The sequence below is a fragment of the Talpa occidentalis genome, unplaced genomic scaffold, assembly GCF_014898055.3.
Source record: "Talpa occidentalis isolate TD23 unplaced genomic scaffold, MPIMG_talOcc4v2.1 talOcc4.3, whole genome shotgun sequence".
Taxonomy (NCBI): Eukaryota; Metazoa; Chordata; class Mammalia; order Eulipotyphla; family Talpidae; genus Talpa; species Talpa occidentalis.
Window position 1 is genome coordinate 54713258 of NW_023603184.1, and position 13969 is coordinate 54727226.

The window sequence follows — 13969 nt, forward strand, 5'->3', positions numbered from 1 at the left end:
AGGCCCCACACAGGAGCAGTGAGTCGAGTCAGCCCTGCCTACCCTCACTTGATAGCTAATGTGTTTCATATTTGGCTCCTGTGCAGAAAACCAATGTACCCCAACCAGAAGCTGGTGCCCCACGGGGCCCGGGCTGATCCCCACCTAAGCCCAGACCCACACCGAGCTCTCATTTTAACAACCTCTCATGTCACATCTTAATAAGATGCAACTTCTGCCTAAGGAGACCAACAGATCCTCGTGGCTGGGGCCAAGCCCCTGCTTACCCGGCCTTGTTCTCAGAGCTCCCCCTTTTGCAGTGGGCAGGGTGTATTTCAATTGTTCCACCAAATTTTTACTGTCCTTGGCACCTGGGTTCAGATCTAGCCTTCCCTTAGAAGGCGTTCTGGGCCAGAGGTATAGAAGAGAATCAGAAGGGTCCTGGGCCCCTCCTGGGGCTGGTTACAGACTGAGCACCTACCCTTGCTCATCTCCTCACCCTGCAATCATGTACACATATAATGCGATGAGGTGATCTAAGTATTGCAAAGCTCCACCAAGGCGGGGCACTGCGTGGTGCAGAACCAGAAAATGGCTGGGTCAGATGGACACTTGCCCCCCAGGTGACCGTCGGGTCAGCCTCATGAATGTGTTGCCCGGCTCATCCTCCTTTGGGAACTGTCCCCATCCACAGAGGTCCAGCCACAGAGGGACCAAGTCCATCTCCTCCATGAAGCTGAAGCGGTCCTCCCGGATCACGGGCCAGGTGAGCCCAGGACAAGGAGACCTCACCGCCCACCTACTGAGGGGTTCTGGGTCCTTATTTCCTTCCTGGGCACCCGGTTTTCTCCTTTGCAAATGGGAGCCTCGTGGCTGTCCTGATGCCACCCTTGATCTCAGGTGACCAGCCAGCTGAATATTGGCGAGGAGGCGTTTGAGTCAGATGGTCCCATTGCAGACCGGCCCATGTCCAACCTGGAGAAGCTGCACTTCATTGTGGGCTACGCCATCCTGCGACCCAGCCTCAGGTCAGTCCCACTCCCACCTCACCCGCACCCAGACCTTCAGCCCCTCAACTGTTCTCAGCCTGTGGCTCAGTCTCTTCTTCTGCACCCCATGAGACACCCACTCCCTACCTGCACCCTGCCCCGGAGCAGCAGTACGGGTTTCACCACAGAAGACCTCATAAGTGTCAAGGGTTCTTCTCTGTTTGCCCTGCCTTAAAACCCATGGGTTTTAAGAAAAAGGACTGATTATGAACTGGTGATTCATTTTATAATAAGCTTTCATTAAGCAGTGCCTTGGAAATGAACCAGTTTTGTGTTTGTATGTGTTTTGTTTTAGGGACAATTTGCTTTATAAGTATACAAATTTTAAGAACTGTATCTACTGCTTTCAGGGACAAACTACTACATTTTAGGGGTTTGCATATTTGAAATTATTTTTAATCAAATTTGGGGAGTTGTTGGCCATTATTTCTTCAGATATTTTTCCAACTTCATATCCTCTCTCTCTCTCTCTCTCCCTCACTCTCCCTCCCCACCTTTCTCCTTTGAACTCTAATTAAACCCTACATAAGACTTTTGATATTGTCCTTGTCAGGTCCCAAGAATGTTTTTCCCTCCATTCTTTAAATTGAATGATGTCTATTAATTTTTCCCATTCTGCTGTTATACCCATCCTATGATATTTTATTTCAAATATGATAAGTTTCAGTTTTAGACTTTTTACTTAATTTTTTTATTGTTTCTATTTCTCTGCCAAGATTCCCTATTCATTCATTTATTCACCAAGAACATAGTTACCTTGAGCCTAGGTGCAGTAATTTTTAAATCTCTTCTATTAAGTTTAGTATCTGGGTCATCTCGGGGTCAGTGTCTATTGACTGTCTTTGCTGTTGAGAATGGTCATGTTTTCCTGTTTCCTCACATATCCAGTACTTGACTGTCATTTCCTCATAAGTCCAGTACTTCAGGGTTGTATCCTACAGTGAGGATGAATAGAGACAATGGATTCTGTTACATTCTTTCAAAGAATGTGGACTTTTTCTTCGGACAAGAAAACTCTTTCTCCCTCTAATAAGCAGCACCTAGAATGCCTCTTTAGTTATTTTGGCTATGCTGGGCTGCCTAGAGTCTGTCCCATGTGTACCTCAGGGGTCAGGCAGAGGTTTAGGGGTGTGTGTGTGTGTGTGTGTGTGTATATATAAATATCATAAAAATTTTATATAAATATAAAATTTTTATATATAGATTTATAAAATTTTATATATAAATATATAATTTTATATAATTTTTTATATAAATGTATATATATTTTAATATTTATTTTTTATTTCTACAATAGCTGGGGTACAGGCCAGAGGTGCGGGAGGGTGAGAGGATTCACCAGAGACAGAGCAGGGAACAGAACAGGCACAGTCTGCTGTGCCATGTGGGCATCTCCCTGGCGGGCCGGGAATCAAACCTGCACTGCGGAGGCTGCAGGCAGCTTCACAGCGCTGTGCTCAACCTGCTACACCACCAGGGAGGCCCAGTTTAGGTATATTTTATAGGCAAATTTAGGACTCCTTTTCAGGTTCTCTTCATTCCAGGATTTCCCTTCTCATTTTCAACTCTCGGTACCCTAAATTCTACCTCTGGTTCTTCAAGCCAGGATTTCTACCCAAACACTAACTACCTGCACGACATGGACCTAGCAGCTCTTCTAATTTAGTTGGTTCTGTTGGTTTTGTCTCATGGATGAACTCACCGGCCGCCAAACCCTCCAGTGTGGCAGACATGTAAAAACTGTGCCCAAGTGGGCTTCACTGTGGGTTCTTCAGATGCCTCCTTAAGCACTTCCACTCAGTGCGGCTCTCCAACAGGGGCTGCCAATCCCTCGAAAGTCCCTCAAGAATCCCTGAAACCTCTATCCCTTAATAAGCATTAGGAACATACCACAGTCTCGTCCTGCTGGGATCTTCTGGAATGATATACAAGGTCCCATTAAGATACCTGAAGCCCAACTCCTCCCATTGCATCCTCTTGGTCAATAGGCTGCTCATCCATGCCTGCTCCACCAGGTAGCATAAGTGTAATTTCCAGCTCCCGGCTGGTCTCTCTCCATCTTACCCATGATCTCCAGGGGGACATATGTGCTAGTATCTTTGTTCCTGGAGACCCCCAAGTCCAAGGGACACAAGTCAAGCACTTTCAAGAATGATCTTACCAGGGCCTCCCCGGTGGCGCAGCAGTTGAGCGCTGGGTTGCGAGGCTGCCCGCGGCCTCTGCAGCACCAGTTCGATCCCCGGCTGCTCCCCAGCCACCAGAGGAGGGTCCTACATGGCGCGCAGACCTCTCCTGCTGCCCGCTGCTCCCCTCAGCAGTGTACTTCGGTCCTTCTGCCTGCTCTGCTCCCTGCTCTGGATCAGTGAATTCTCTCACCCTCCCACGCTTCTGACTGTACCCAGTGCTTGTATGTATGTATGTATAAATCAATCAATCAATCAATCTTCAAAAAAGAAAAGAATGATCTTACCAGGGTTCATTCTAGTACCTGAGATGGACCAATCAGTTTCTGGGGCTTGGCATGCCTCAGAAGGGGATTGAGGTAAGTTTTGTCTCTGGCAGACATCCTGACCCTTACTCACAACCCTTCTGGGGTCCCCTCAATCTTCTATGATGGGTAAATGATTTCTCTATTCCTATGAAGTCCTTTTCAGGAATCACCTTTCAAATTTCTCATCTTCCCTTATGCTGGAGATGGAATCACAGCCAGACTAGTTCTGCCATCTTTTAGCAAATCCTGTGGGAAAGTATCTCTTTAGAATGCTGGTTTTGGGGCTTCCGCCAAATTCTGAGACAAAGGAAATGTCCCATTGCACATCCAGTCACATATTCAATAAATATTTATTAAGAACCTGCACACCTATGGGTGCAGAGAGGAAGGTGGCACATGTCTGCACTCAAGGAGTTTTGCTCTTTAGATGGGAAGCATGAGAGCTGCAGACACTCAATAGCTGCTTCTGCTAAGATGGGGTCCTCTCAGAGCCCAGTGGAGACACCAAGAAGAAAAAGTCACAATGCCCTCCTGGGTTAGGTGGGGTAAGAATGAGGAGGGACATTCGCCAGACAGAAGAGAGGGAGGGTGAACAGCATCACGGAGACCTCAAACAACCTAAGGATCTGGACTTCCCAGGGGCTCATCACCGCTGGGTCGTGGAAGTTGAATTCAGTTCTAAGAACAGCGGGGAGAAGTTTTAAGCAAGAGACTTTCACGATCATACATAACTTCCAGAAAGTTCTTCCTGGTAATAATAGGGAGGGGTGGCTCCTAAGGGTGGAAGGTCAGGAGAAGGCCACTACAGAGATCCAGAGAGAGAGCTGGGGTGGTCCAGGAAGCAGGATTGAAGAGGAAGGGACAGAGGACAGACACATCCAGGAGACATATGACAGGACACAGTGGCTGATGGCAGGAATCTAGGGTGACTCTCACATTTCCAGATATGGTGGTGCCTATAGAGATACAGAAAGGTGAGGCATGCCAGAGCTGATTGCCAGTCCCCGGGAGCAGGTGGTGCACTTCTCATCCCAGCTCTGTGTTCAGGCACATCATAGTAGTAATTTGAAATGAGCATTGGTGGGAATATTCACACCACAGAAACTGGCAAATGCAATGAATCAAGGTTTTTTCCCTCCTGGGAGAGTTGGTTAGTAGTAGTAGTCCCCACTAGGTATTAGGGGAAAGATGCTGGCCTCGAGATTGTGAGGTTGGAGGGACTCTGGGACACTTTTTTAGGACAGCAGAGCCCTGAGTCAGCGGGAAGGATCCAGGAAAGCTCCCTCCCCAAGAGGCTTCTGAGCCTATGGGAGTGGAACAGATCAAGAGGTGAGGAGTTGAGGGGTTGCCCCATGTCATCCCCACTCTCCTCTCTGTTATAGAAGGAGCAGATCAGGTCATACAAAGAACTAGGCTATTGAGGGTAGGGCTGCTGCTGGAGACCCCTGGATGCCTGACATCTGGAAGCCCAGGCAGCTAGAGCACAAGGGCCAGGGCATATGTGCAGAGTGGCTGAGGGATGTGGCAAAGGCCCAGGGAGAGAGATGACTAATGGAAAGGATGAAGACTGAGGCCTTGATGAGATAGGAAACAAGAGCTGAAGGAATGGGTGTGCACACCCTGGAAAGACAGTGGGGGTGGCACAGTCCCAGGAGGTGACAGGATCCAGGGCAAGCCAGGGATGTGGCGGGAGAAGCCAGCAAAGGCAAAGGGAGGTGAGGAAGCTTGAAAGGTCCCAGTGCTTGAGACCTTGCAGACATGTCCCACCCAATGGTGCAGAAGGAGCCACGTGCCAAGCTTTCTGTCCATTTTCCCCACCACAGCCAGCAACAGCCTGATCCCAGTGGCCTTTGTCTTTCAGGGATGAGATTTACTGCCAGATCTGCAAGCAGCTCTCGGAGAACTTCAAACAGAGCAGCCTGGCCCGTGGCTGGATCCTGCTCAGCCTCTGCCTGGGCTGCTTCCCGCCATCAGAGAGATTCATGAAGGTGTGAGGGTTTGGGATAGATCTCAAGGGGGTAGGTTACACTGCAGAATGGTAGACTCTGGGTCCTAGAGCAGGTCTGGGAAATCCTGGTCATGGCCCAGGCCTCCTACAGGCCAGCATGGGCAGAGGCCGCTGCATTTCACTGAGCCTCTGTTCCCCTGTCTATAAATAGAGCAAAGGACCTAGCTCCTTCCTGCAGAGGACCTTTCGCTTGGACTCGAGCACAGGATGGCTCTTCTGAGGAGAAAGAGAGATGGTAGATGAAATGAAATGTGCATTCAAAAAACAATAGGTGTCCAGGGAATGGACAAAGAATGGAGACTGACTATACCCCTGTCCTTAGAGTTGTAATTGGAGGTGGAGTGTTATAAGGGCATCCAAGTGTGGAAGCCCAATCTCCTCTGCCTTAGCAGACCCTTTGGTTCTGATTATAAAATATGCAGGAAATGCAGAACGTATAAAAAGAAAATGAAATGTTACCCAGAGGTAATTTCTGTTAAAATTTCTGGTCTGTTGTGGTGTCCTAGTGTCACACTTGGGATCACACAGAAAACAGCCTCAGCTCTCTGGTGCTCCTTCAGGGCAGCAGAAAGCATCAGGCTGAACTCTGGGGCTACTCCTGACACCAGGAAGCCCTCCCAGACTGCAGCCCCTTGCAGATTCTCTATGTGAGACAAGATGGTCAACACAGTTTTGTCAAACACATTTTGAACATTGAAACTCCTGCATTTCTCACTTACCTCCATAAGTGTCTTGTCACGGCATAAACTTCCCCAGGCCGGCTTCTTAAGTTCATTTAGGGTTCATCTTGCAGCTGCTCATGACCATAAGCATGACTGTGATGAAAAATATGTAATGATACTTTACCTTTAGGATAAATTTGAATTATTGGGTCAAAGAATATGTACATTTTTAACTATGCACTATTGAAATATACTATCAAATTTCCCCTCAGAAGTATGCCAGTTTATGGCCTTCATAGGATGTCTCAGAACACCCATCTTAACATTCCTGTGCCAACATGAATATTATCATTTTTATTTTTAAATTTTTCTAGCTTTTTTGACATATAATTGATCCATAGCATTAAGTTTAAGGTGTGTAACTTAGTGATTTTATGTATTAGTTAACATATTTTATATATTAGTTAACATATCCATCACCCACATAGTTAAAATTAGTATTCTACTTTTAAGAATGTGTCTGGGAAGTAAACAATGTATTCTCCATTCTAAGTATCTTCCTACCTCTCCCTTCCGCACCCACCAGTACCTGCTGAACTTCATTGATCAAGGGCCAGCTGCCTATGGCCCCTTCTGTGCTGAGCGTCTGAGACGCACCTGTACCAACGGGGTGCGCACAGAGCCCCCCACCTGGCCAGAGTTGCAGGTAGGGACCAGCAGGGCCAGGAGAGGTGGGATGATGCCAGATTCCCCTTCTTTTGTCCTGTCACCTAGCATGTCCTCTGGGCTCCTCCACTCCCTCAGAATGCCCTGTGAGCCCCACTGGTTGGGGAGAGGAGGGAATGCTTGGCCCACCTCCAGCCCCAGGGTTGCAGATGCTCCAGGGCAGGCAACTGAACTCAGGAGCTTCCGGGGCCGAGGACCTGAGTCTTTGTCTGTGCCCAGGCTGTCAAGTCCAAGAAGCACATCCCAATCCATGTCTTCTTGCTCACTGGAGAGACCCTGACCATCATGGTGGACTCTGCCTCTACGTCTCGGGAAGTCTGCCTGCAGATTGCCCGCAAGCAGGGCCTCAGAGACTACCTGGGCTTTTCCCTCCAGGTTACCGTGTATAACAAGGTACTGGCCAGGTATCCCCTGAATCACCCACCTGCCATACCATCACACACCCAGATGGCTCAAGCACCATGCCAGCCTGGACACTGCCCACCCTCCCAGCAGCCAAACACAGACACACACGCACACGCACAGAGAAATGTCTCATTGCCAGACAGCCTGACCTCCTGGCCACTACTCACACACTCAGCCCAGAGACTATACCTCAGTCCCCAAAAGTCATCCGCACCCCCTGTCAGTCAGCTGCTTTGGCTGGACAGCCCACCCACAGACATCAACATGGCCCTCACACATTTTCAAACCCCCACGCAGGGGGCTGCATACTCCTACGCCACAGATATGAGGGTCCAGGCAGCACAGCCCCGCCTGAACCCTGCATCCTCACCTATACAGATGCCATCACTCCAATTCCTGCAGCCTCAGCTCCAGACACATGCCCGCCAGCCTGCCAAAGTGTTAAGACCCCAGTGACGATCTCCCTGCTAAGGAGGCACCAGCAAGGAGGGCCTCAGGCGCCCACCTGGGATCCTGTCCTCCAGGAGCCCAGAGCTGGTAGCCAAGCACAGCCCCGCACACGCCTGTGCTGAATGCAGGCATCCCCGTGGGGCCTGGCACACAGAAGTCGCTCACCCTTGCTGTCCCCATTCTGCCCTCAGTTCTGGTCCCTGGGCAATGGGCGTGACCACGTGATGGACGCCATAGCCCAGTGCGAGCAGCTGACCCGGGAGAGGAGCGAGAATGAGCGCCAGTCACCCTGGCGTATGTACTTCCGGAAGGAGTTCTTCACGCCCTGGCATGACTCCCAGGAGGACCCCATCAGCACTAACCTCATTTACCGCCAAGTCATCCACGGCGTCTGGTCTGGCGAGTATAGCTTCAAGAAGGTGAGGGGAAGCTGGGGCCCACGGGGCCCTGAAGAGGGGCCCATCTGGCAGCCTTGTTCCAGGGCTGGAACTGCGGGCCTGGAGCATGGGCAGGCCTGGGCTGCAGCCAACAGGGAGCACCCCAAAAAGGAGGTGGTCTTCAGGCTCCCTGCCAGGCATGTAACTGTCCCTTCTTGGCCCACCATCGGGTTCCTCCTCCCTGGACCACAGATTTGACCAAGCCTCTGGGCCCCACAGTCCTAAGGCCAAAGGCTGAACAGGGCTTTGGCTGCACAGGGAACACAGGCTCCTTGACACAGGTGGGGCCTCTGGAATGGGCCCCCTGCCTGTGCTCCATGCCTGGTACTTCTGCAGAATTCTTTCCCACTGAGTCCTTGCAGAATCCCCACAGGGTGACCATGGGTCATCCTTGAAAAGTAAGGACGGGTGGGGGGGCATAGGGGGGTGGCCTAGGGGTTAAGTCTCAGTGCTATCACCGCTGCAGCCTGAGTTTGATCCCCGGCTGCTCCCCTCAGCAATGTATTCCAATAGATCGGCCTCTTCTCCCTACTCTTCTCTGGCGAATCCTCTCACGCCTCCACCTCTGGCCTACACCCCAGTTATTCTATGCCAAAAAAGAAAAAAAAAAGAAAGAAAGAAAGAAAAGTGAGGACTGGGTAAAACAAACCAAAAGCCTTGCCCACACTTGCCCCTGCTCAGCAGCAATGTGGGGGTTCCGCCTCACCTCAGGGATCCCTCCCCATACTCACTGGCTCTGCAAAGATGGGGAGGAGCACCCAATCAGGTCACGTGATAGTCCACCAAGTTGGGGGATCTGTGGGTTCTGCCTGGGGGATGAGGCAGGTGAGGTGCCACATACATCCCCACTGCTATCCTGAGGTGAGAGCCAGGCAGGGTGGAGGGTTGCGGGGAGGCTCCCACATGGCCCCAAGGCCCTCTTGTGTGTCCCAGGAGGAAGAGCTGGTAGAGCTGCTGGCCCGGCACTGTTATGTGCAGCTCGGCGCCTCAGCAGGGAGCCAAGCTGTCCTGGAGCTGCTGCCCAGCTGCATCCCCGCTAAGCTGCACAGGACCAAGACCCCAGAAAAGTGGGCTAGCCTCGTCACTGCCGCCCACGCACAGGTCAGCCTCCACGGTGCCCGGGGGTTCTGGGAATGGGAGCTTTCACTTGTCAGTTGGCAAGTTCAGTCTCCAGTTGAAACAATCTCGTTCGGTTCAGCTCTGGACCATGGGCCATGCCGTATCCCCTCTCCCTTTCAAATAGCATTCTAGACAGGTTAGGGCAGCTCATCCCAGCCATACCGGTCTCCCCTGCAACATCTGTCTGGGCCCTGACCTTTTAGCACAAGAGGGCATCCACAGCTGCTGACCATGACGCCACCAAGGAAGGCGCCAGTCCTCCCTTGAGGCCACTCCATCCTGCCTCAGACTCTCAGGGTCCCCTTGCTGGGCCCTAAATGCTTGGTGTAGGCTCTGGACAGCATGGAGGGCTGCCCCTCTTCTACTCCTGCTGGAAGGCCTGCACCACGTGCACATGGGGCTCTCCATGCCTCTACACCCCAGCGCACACTGTCCTGAGGCTCACCCATACCCGTGGAGGCTTCTGCTTTTCCCTGAGCTTCCACTCCAAGGGGGGACATCAGAGACCCTGTCTGATCATTAGCCCCCTGCCTCCCTTCCTCTCCCCACAAAGGAGAGCCCCCGAATCCTCCCCTGTTGCGACAGGGGCTGCCATCTGTCCTCATCTCTTTCCTCCCTGTGGGCTGAGCTCTAGAGTGTGGCCCGAGCACACAAAGGCATCTCTAAGGTGCCCCATGGTGCTGGCATTGAGGACAAAACCATTTGGCCAACACTTCTGTTATCCTCGCGGCGCTCTGGACTGGGAACGGACAGGACAGGGAGCGGGCATGGAGATGACAGTGCCTGGGCTGACCATCCAGGGCAGGGAGATAAATGCCAGGTGAGCGGCTCAGGCAGCAGGTTCAGAGGGCAGTGAGGCCGACCCAGGGATGCAGTCTCCATTCTGCTGCACAAAGTGGGCCCGTGGGCTCGAGTCCTGGGTAGTGCGGGAGCGGCACCCTGCTCTGACCCGGCGCAGGCAGCCGCAGCGCCCGGGCAGCAACGCAGGGCGTGAGGCACCTGGCGGTTGTGCCAGCGTTTCCCACACACGCTTCAGCACAGGGCTTCTGTCCGCAAGCCGTCCTTTCCCTGGCACCCCTGGGGAACACGCCTCGGCAACGAGCATGTGGGGTGAGCAAGCCCTCTTGGTCATGTGTGGTGTTTCCCAGCCCGCTGGTTGCGCTTGGAGGTGCGACCTTGGACTTTGTGGTTCTCACATGAACTCAAACCATCATGAGCAAGAGGCAGCTTGATTTGGGAAGGGGTGTTGGGGTAAGTGGGGGTGGAAGAATTAGGATTTTTTACCTTACCCATATTTCCAAATTGAACATAGTTTCACTGAATTTTTTTAAACACTTAAAAAACATACATTACCCCCCTCAAAAAAAATCAGAAAAGCCACGTACAAAGAAAAAAGTGAAATCACCCATAATATCATAGCGAAAGGTCACTTCTCTTGACATGGGGTGCACAGCCTTCCTCACTGTTAGCATCATAGATACACACAGGGGCAGAAGGAGGACTAGGGAGACGCCACCTTCCTCACAGTGAAAGTAGGCCATTGCACCAAGTCCTCAACTTCCTCTCTCGGCCCTGTCACCTGGGTCCCGACTCCGCGTCCCGGAGCTCCGGTCTGGGTGTTTTCCATGGCGCTTGTCATTGACTGACGCCTCTTGATGAATGTTAACATTGTTCACTATTAGGACGAGGTGAATCACCTTGTAGACCCACTTTTATACCCTTGAAGGCAATTTCTTCAGAATAAATGGATAGAAGCAGGATTTCAGCGTGAATGCACTTTCTAAAGCACTGGCTACTCATCGCTTATTTAGAGCCCTTGTGCGTTCCCAAACCCAGTTCCTGGCCATCGCCCACCCGCTTTTTAAAGTAGGGACGAGAGAGGTCGCTCCGCAAGCAGTAACAAGCGCCTTCGCCAGCTCCGGACACAGCAGCCGGCAGTGAGGGGAGCGGAGAGCCCGGGAGGGAGGGAGGAAAGTCCCAGGCGGGACTAGAGCGGAGCCGCCCTTGCAGAGGCGCCCTGCAAATACGCGGCAAAGACTGAGGGACCAGGTGACAGACCTGGAGCAAGTCGGGCCTCCCCCCCACACACACCCTGCACAGCCCAGCAGAGCAAGGGCAAGCGCGCGTGCAACACAGCCCTTGTGCACATTCGCGTGTGCCACCTCAGCTGCCAGCCTTGCCTGGAGCCCGGGGCGTCCTGACACTGACCAGGAGCCCGCCTCCCTCCCAGAACCGCGCCAGCAGGGGCCCTCCCACCGGGTGGGTGGAGCGAGGTGTTTCTCCTCCCGGCCTTGCTCGCCATCCCCACTTTAGGCAGCAATGCAGCAAACGAGCACCCTGGGTTCTGGGCAGGAAGAGCCTCCTCTCCGGGCAGCCAGGCCGGGCAAGAGGTGCATGTGGGGGTGACACGCCGTGTTCCCGCGCAGGCATCGTACACCCGGAGTCGGGCGACGCCCCAGACTGTGCAGGAGCAGGTGGTGGATGCTGCCCGCCTGCAGTGGCCGCTGCTCTTCTCCCAGCTCTTCGAAGTCACCACACTCTCTGGTAAGGGTTCTCACAGGGTGGGGGCTGCAGGCAGGGGCAGGGGCCGAGGGAGGCAAGAGGGCCCGTCCACCCTTCACACCTGTCTCTTGCGGCCAGGCCCCCGACTGCCCAAAACTCAGCTGGTCTTGGCTGTTAACTGGAAGGGGCTGTACTTCTTGGACCAGAAGGAGAAGTTGCTTCTAGAACTGTCTTTCATGGAGGTCATGAGCCTGGTCACCAACAGGTGGGTGCCAAGAGAAGACACCACAAATCTCTCCTCCCCAGGGCCTCTGGGAGAGAAGAGGGAGTAGGATGCCTGGATATCTGGCCGGGTACAGCATGGGCTGAGTCCACCATGTGGTTGATGGCCTCCAGACATGGACTTGCTGCCCACCGAGTGCTCCGTCTGTGCACCATGCCTCAAGGCTTCTTTTGAACCCCAAGTACTCCTGGCACCTTTTGGGTGTGCATTCATTTACAGCTCTTCCTTTCTCATGGTCACGTGGAAAGTACTGACCGCCTGGGAGAGGGAGCCAGGACCAGGGCCTTGGTGTGTGTGGCCTTAACCAGCCTTAACCAGGCTGGGCCTTGCACACTCTCTTCCCCAGAGTTAAAGCACACACAGTGTGATGTACACACACGCAGGGTGCACACTAGCCACCACAGACAGAGGCTGACCCTGCCGGGCACTTTCTTATATGCCAGGAAGTCCTCCCAGAATACCCATGCCTGCAGATGAGTAACCTGAAGCAATCAGAGGCTCAGCAGCTCACACAGGCCCACCAAGGCTAGCGCTTCATCTCAACTTCAAGATTTTTTGAGGTGTCCCTGGGGTAGCCTGCACCCAAGTAACCTCATTACCTGCTCAGAGCCCACCCTCAAGACTGGCTTGGCACCACACACAGCTGCCAAGGCCTGCATGCTGGGAAGTGGACCAACCCAAGCTCAGACTCAGACCTGTCAGTAGCCTTTATCTGTAATTTAGGAAGGGCATCCCCTCTGCAGCTATGGAGGGACTGGAACAAGGGAGGGTAGAAGAGGCTTCTGGTAATGTTGCACCCCTTGTCCCTTCAGGGAGGCCCGTGGCGGACAGAGACTGGTGCTGTCCACTCTGCATGAAGAGGAGTATGAGTTCGCATCCCCCAGCAGCGTGGCCATCGCCGAGCTGGTGGCCTTGTTTCTGGAGGGCTTGAAGGAAAGGTCCATGTTCGCCATGGCCCTGCAGGACCAGAAGGCCACAGGTGCCCAGTGGGGTGGGGAGGGGGCACGCTGAGGAATTTGCCTCAGAGTGGAAGGGCAGTTGGCTCATCTCCTCTCAGCAGCTCTGTGGCATGGAGCAGGGCTCAGGGACGTGGCAGAGAGGGAAAGCTCTGGGGGGACAACTTCAGGCCCTCCCCTCTATAAAACGAGGGGATTCAAAGAGGTGATCACAAACCCTCCAACAATACCCCAGCTGAGAGTCCTATACGACAGCAGAAGCCGGGGGAAGGGCTGATACCCTCCCCTCAGGGACCAGGCCTCCAGCCTGTGCTTTGCACAGCCTCCTCACAGCCACCCTGCCACCCCATCTTACAGACAAGGAACTGGAGGCTCAGAAGAGGGAAGCAGCTCAGGGGTACGGGGTTTGAGCCCTAGCAGTCTAGTTTTTGGCCACAGCTCCCTTAACACGGGAATTGAGAAGAGCTGAGCAGTCCTGGGAAATTAGGGGAGGCTGTGGACACTGGAGCTTCAGACAGTGCCAGAGGCTCATAGGAATCAGAGGAGGGGACTGGGCCTGGGCGCTTTAGCACTAAGAAAGTCAACCCTTAGACTTTACCCCATGGCCCATTCTGTCCTAAACTTCCCCAGGAGGAAGGGGCTGAGGATGACTCCATTTTACAGATGAGCAAGTCAGTGGTTGAGAGCCCCTGCCTGTGTATCCCAGTTGCTTGTCAACCACTGCTTGCCTTCCACGCCGTGGCTCCTGGTCAGGCCACGAAGCAGGTCTCCCAAAACTGGAGCTTGAGTCAGAAGTCACAGCCTCACCCACTTGGGCTCTGTGGCTATCCAGGCCCTTTAAGGGCCTGAGCTTGGAATCCTACGAGCGCCCACTCTCAGAGTGGCTGTGAGTCTACAGTTGT

At 53.0% G+C, this 13969-nt stretch overlaps 1 protein-coding gene across 4 annotated transcripts in view; it reads left to right on the top strand.

Moving 5' to 3' along the window:
- MYO7B (myosin VIIB) overlaps positions 1–13969 on the top strand; it is an 86377-nt gene that overhangs the window by 62807 nt on the left and 9601 nt on the right. For all 4 annotated transcript variants that reach the window (XM_037523132.2, XM_054699611.1, XM_054699610.1 and 1 more), the window contains 10 exons: positions 674–745; positions 880–1007; positions 5381–5507; positions 6776–6895; positions 7135–7308; positions 7962–8189; positions 9141–9308; positions 11753–11870; positions 11967–12093; positions 12924–13090. In XM_037523132.2, the coding sequence (XP_037379029.1) occupies positions 674–745; positions 880–1007; positions 5381–5507; positions 6776–6895; positions 7135–7308; positions 7962–8189; positions 9141–9308; positions 11753–11870; positions 11967–12093; positions 12924–13090 (1429 nt within the window). The remainder of the gene's footprint in view (positions 1–673; positions 746–879; positions 1008–5380; positions 5508–6775; positions 6896–7134; positions 7309–7961; positions 8190–9140; positions 9309–11752; positions 11871–11966; positions 12094–12923; positions 13091–13969) is intronic.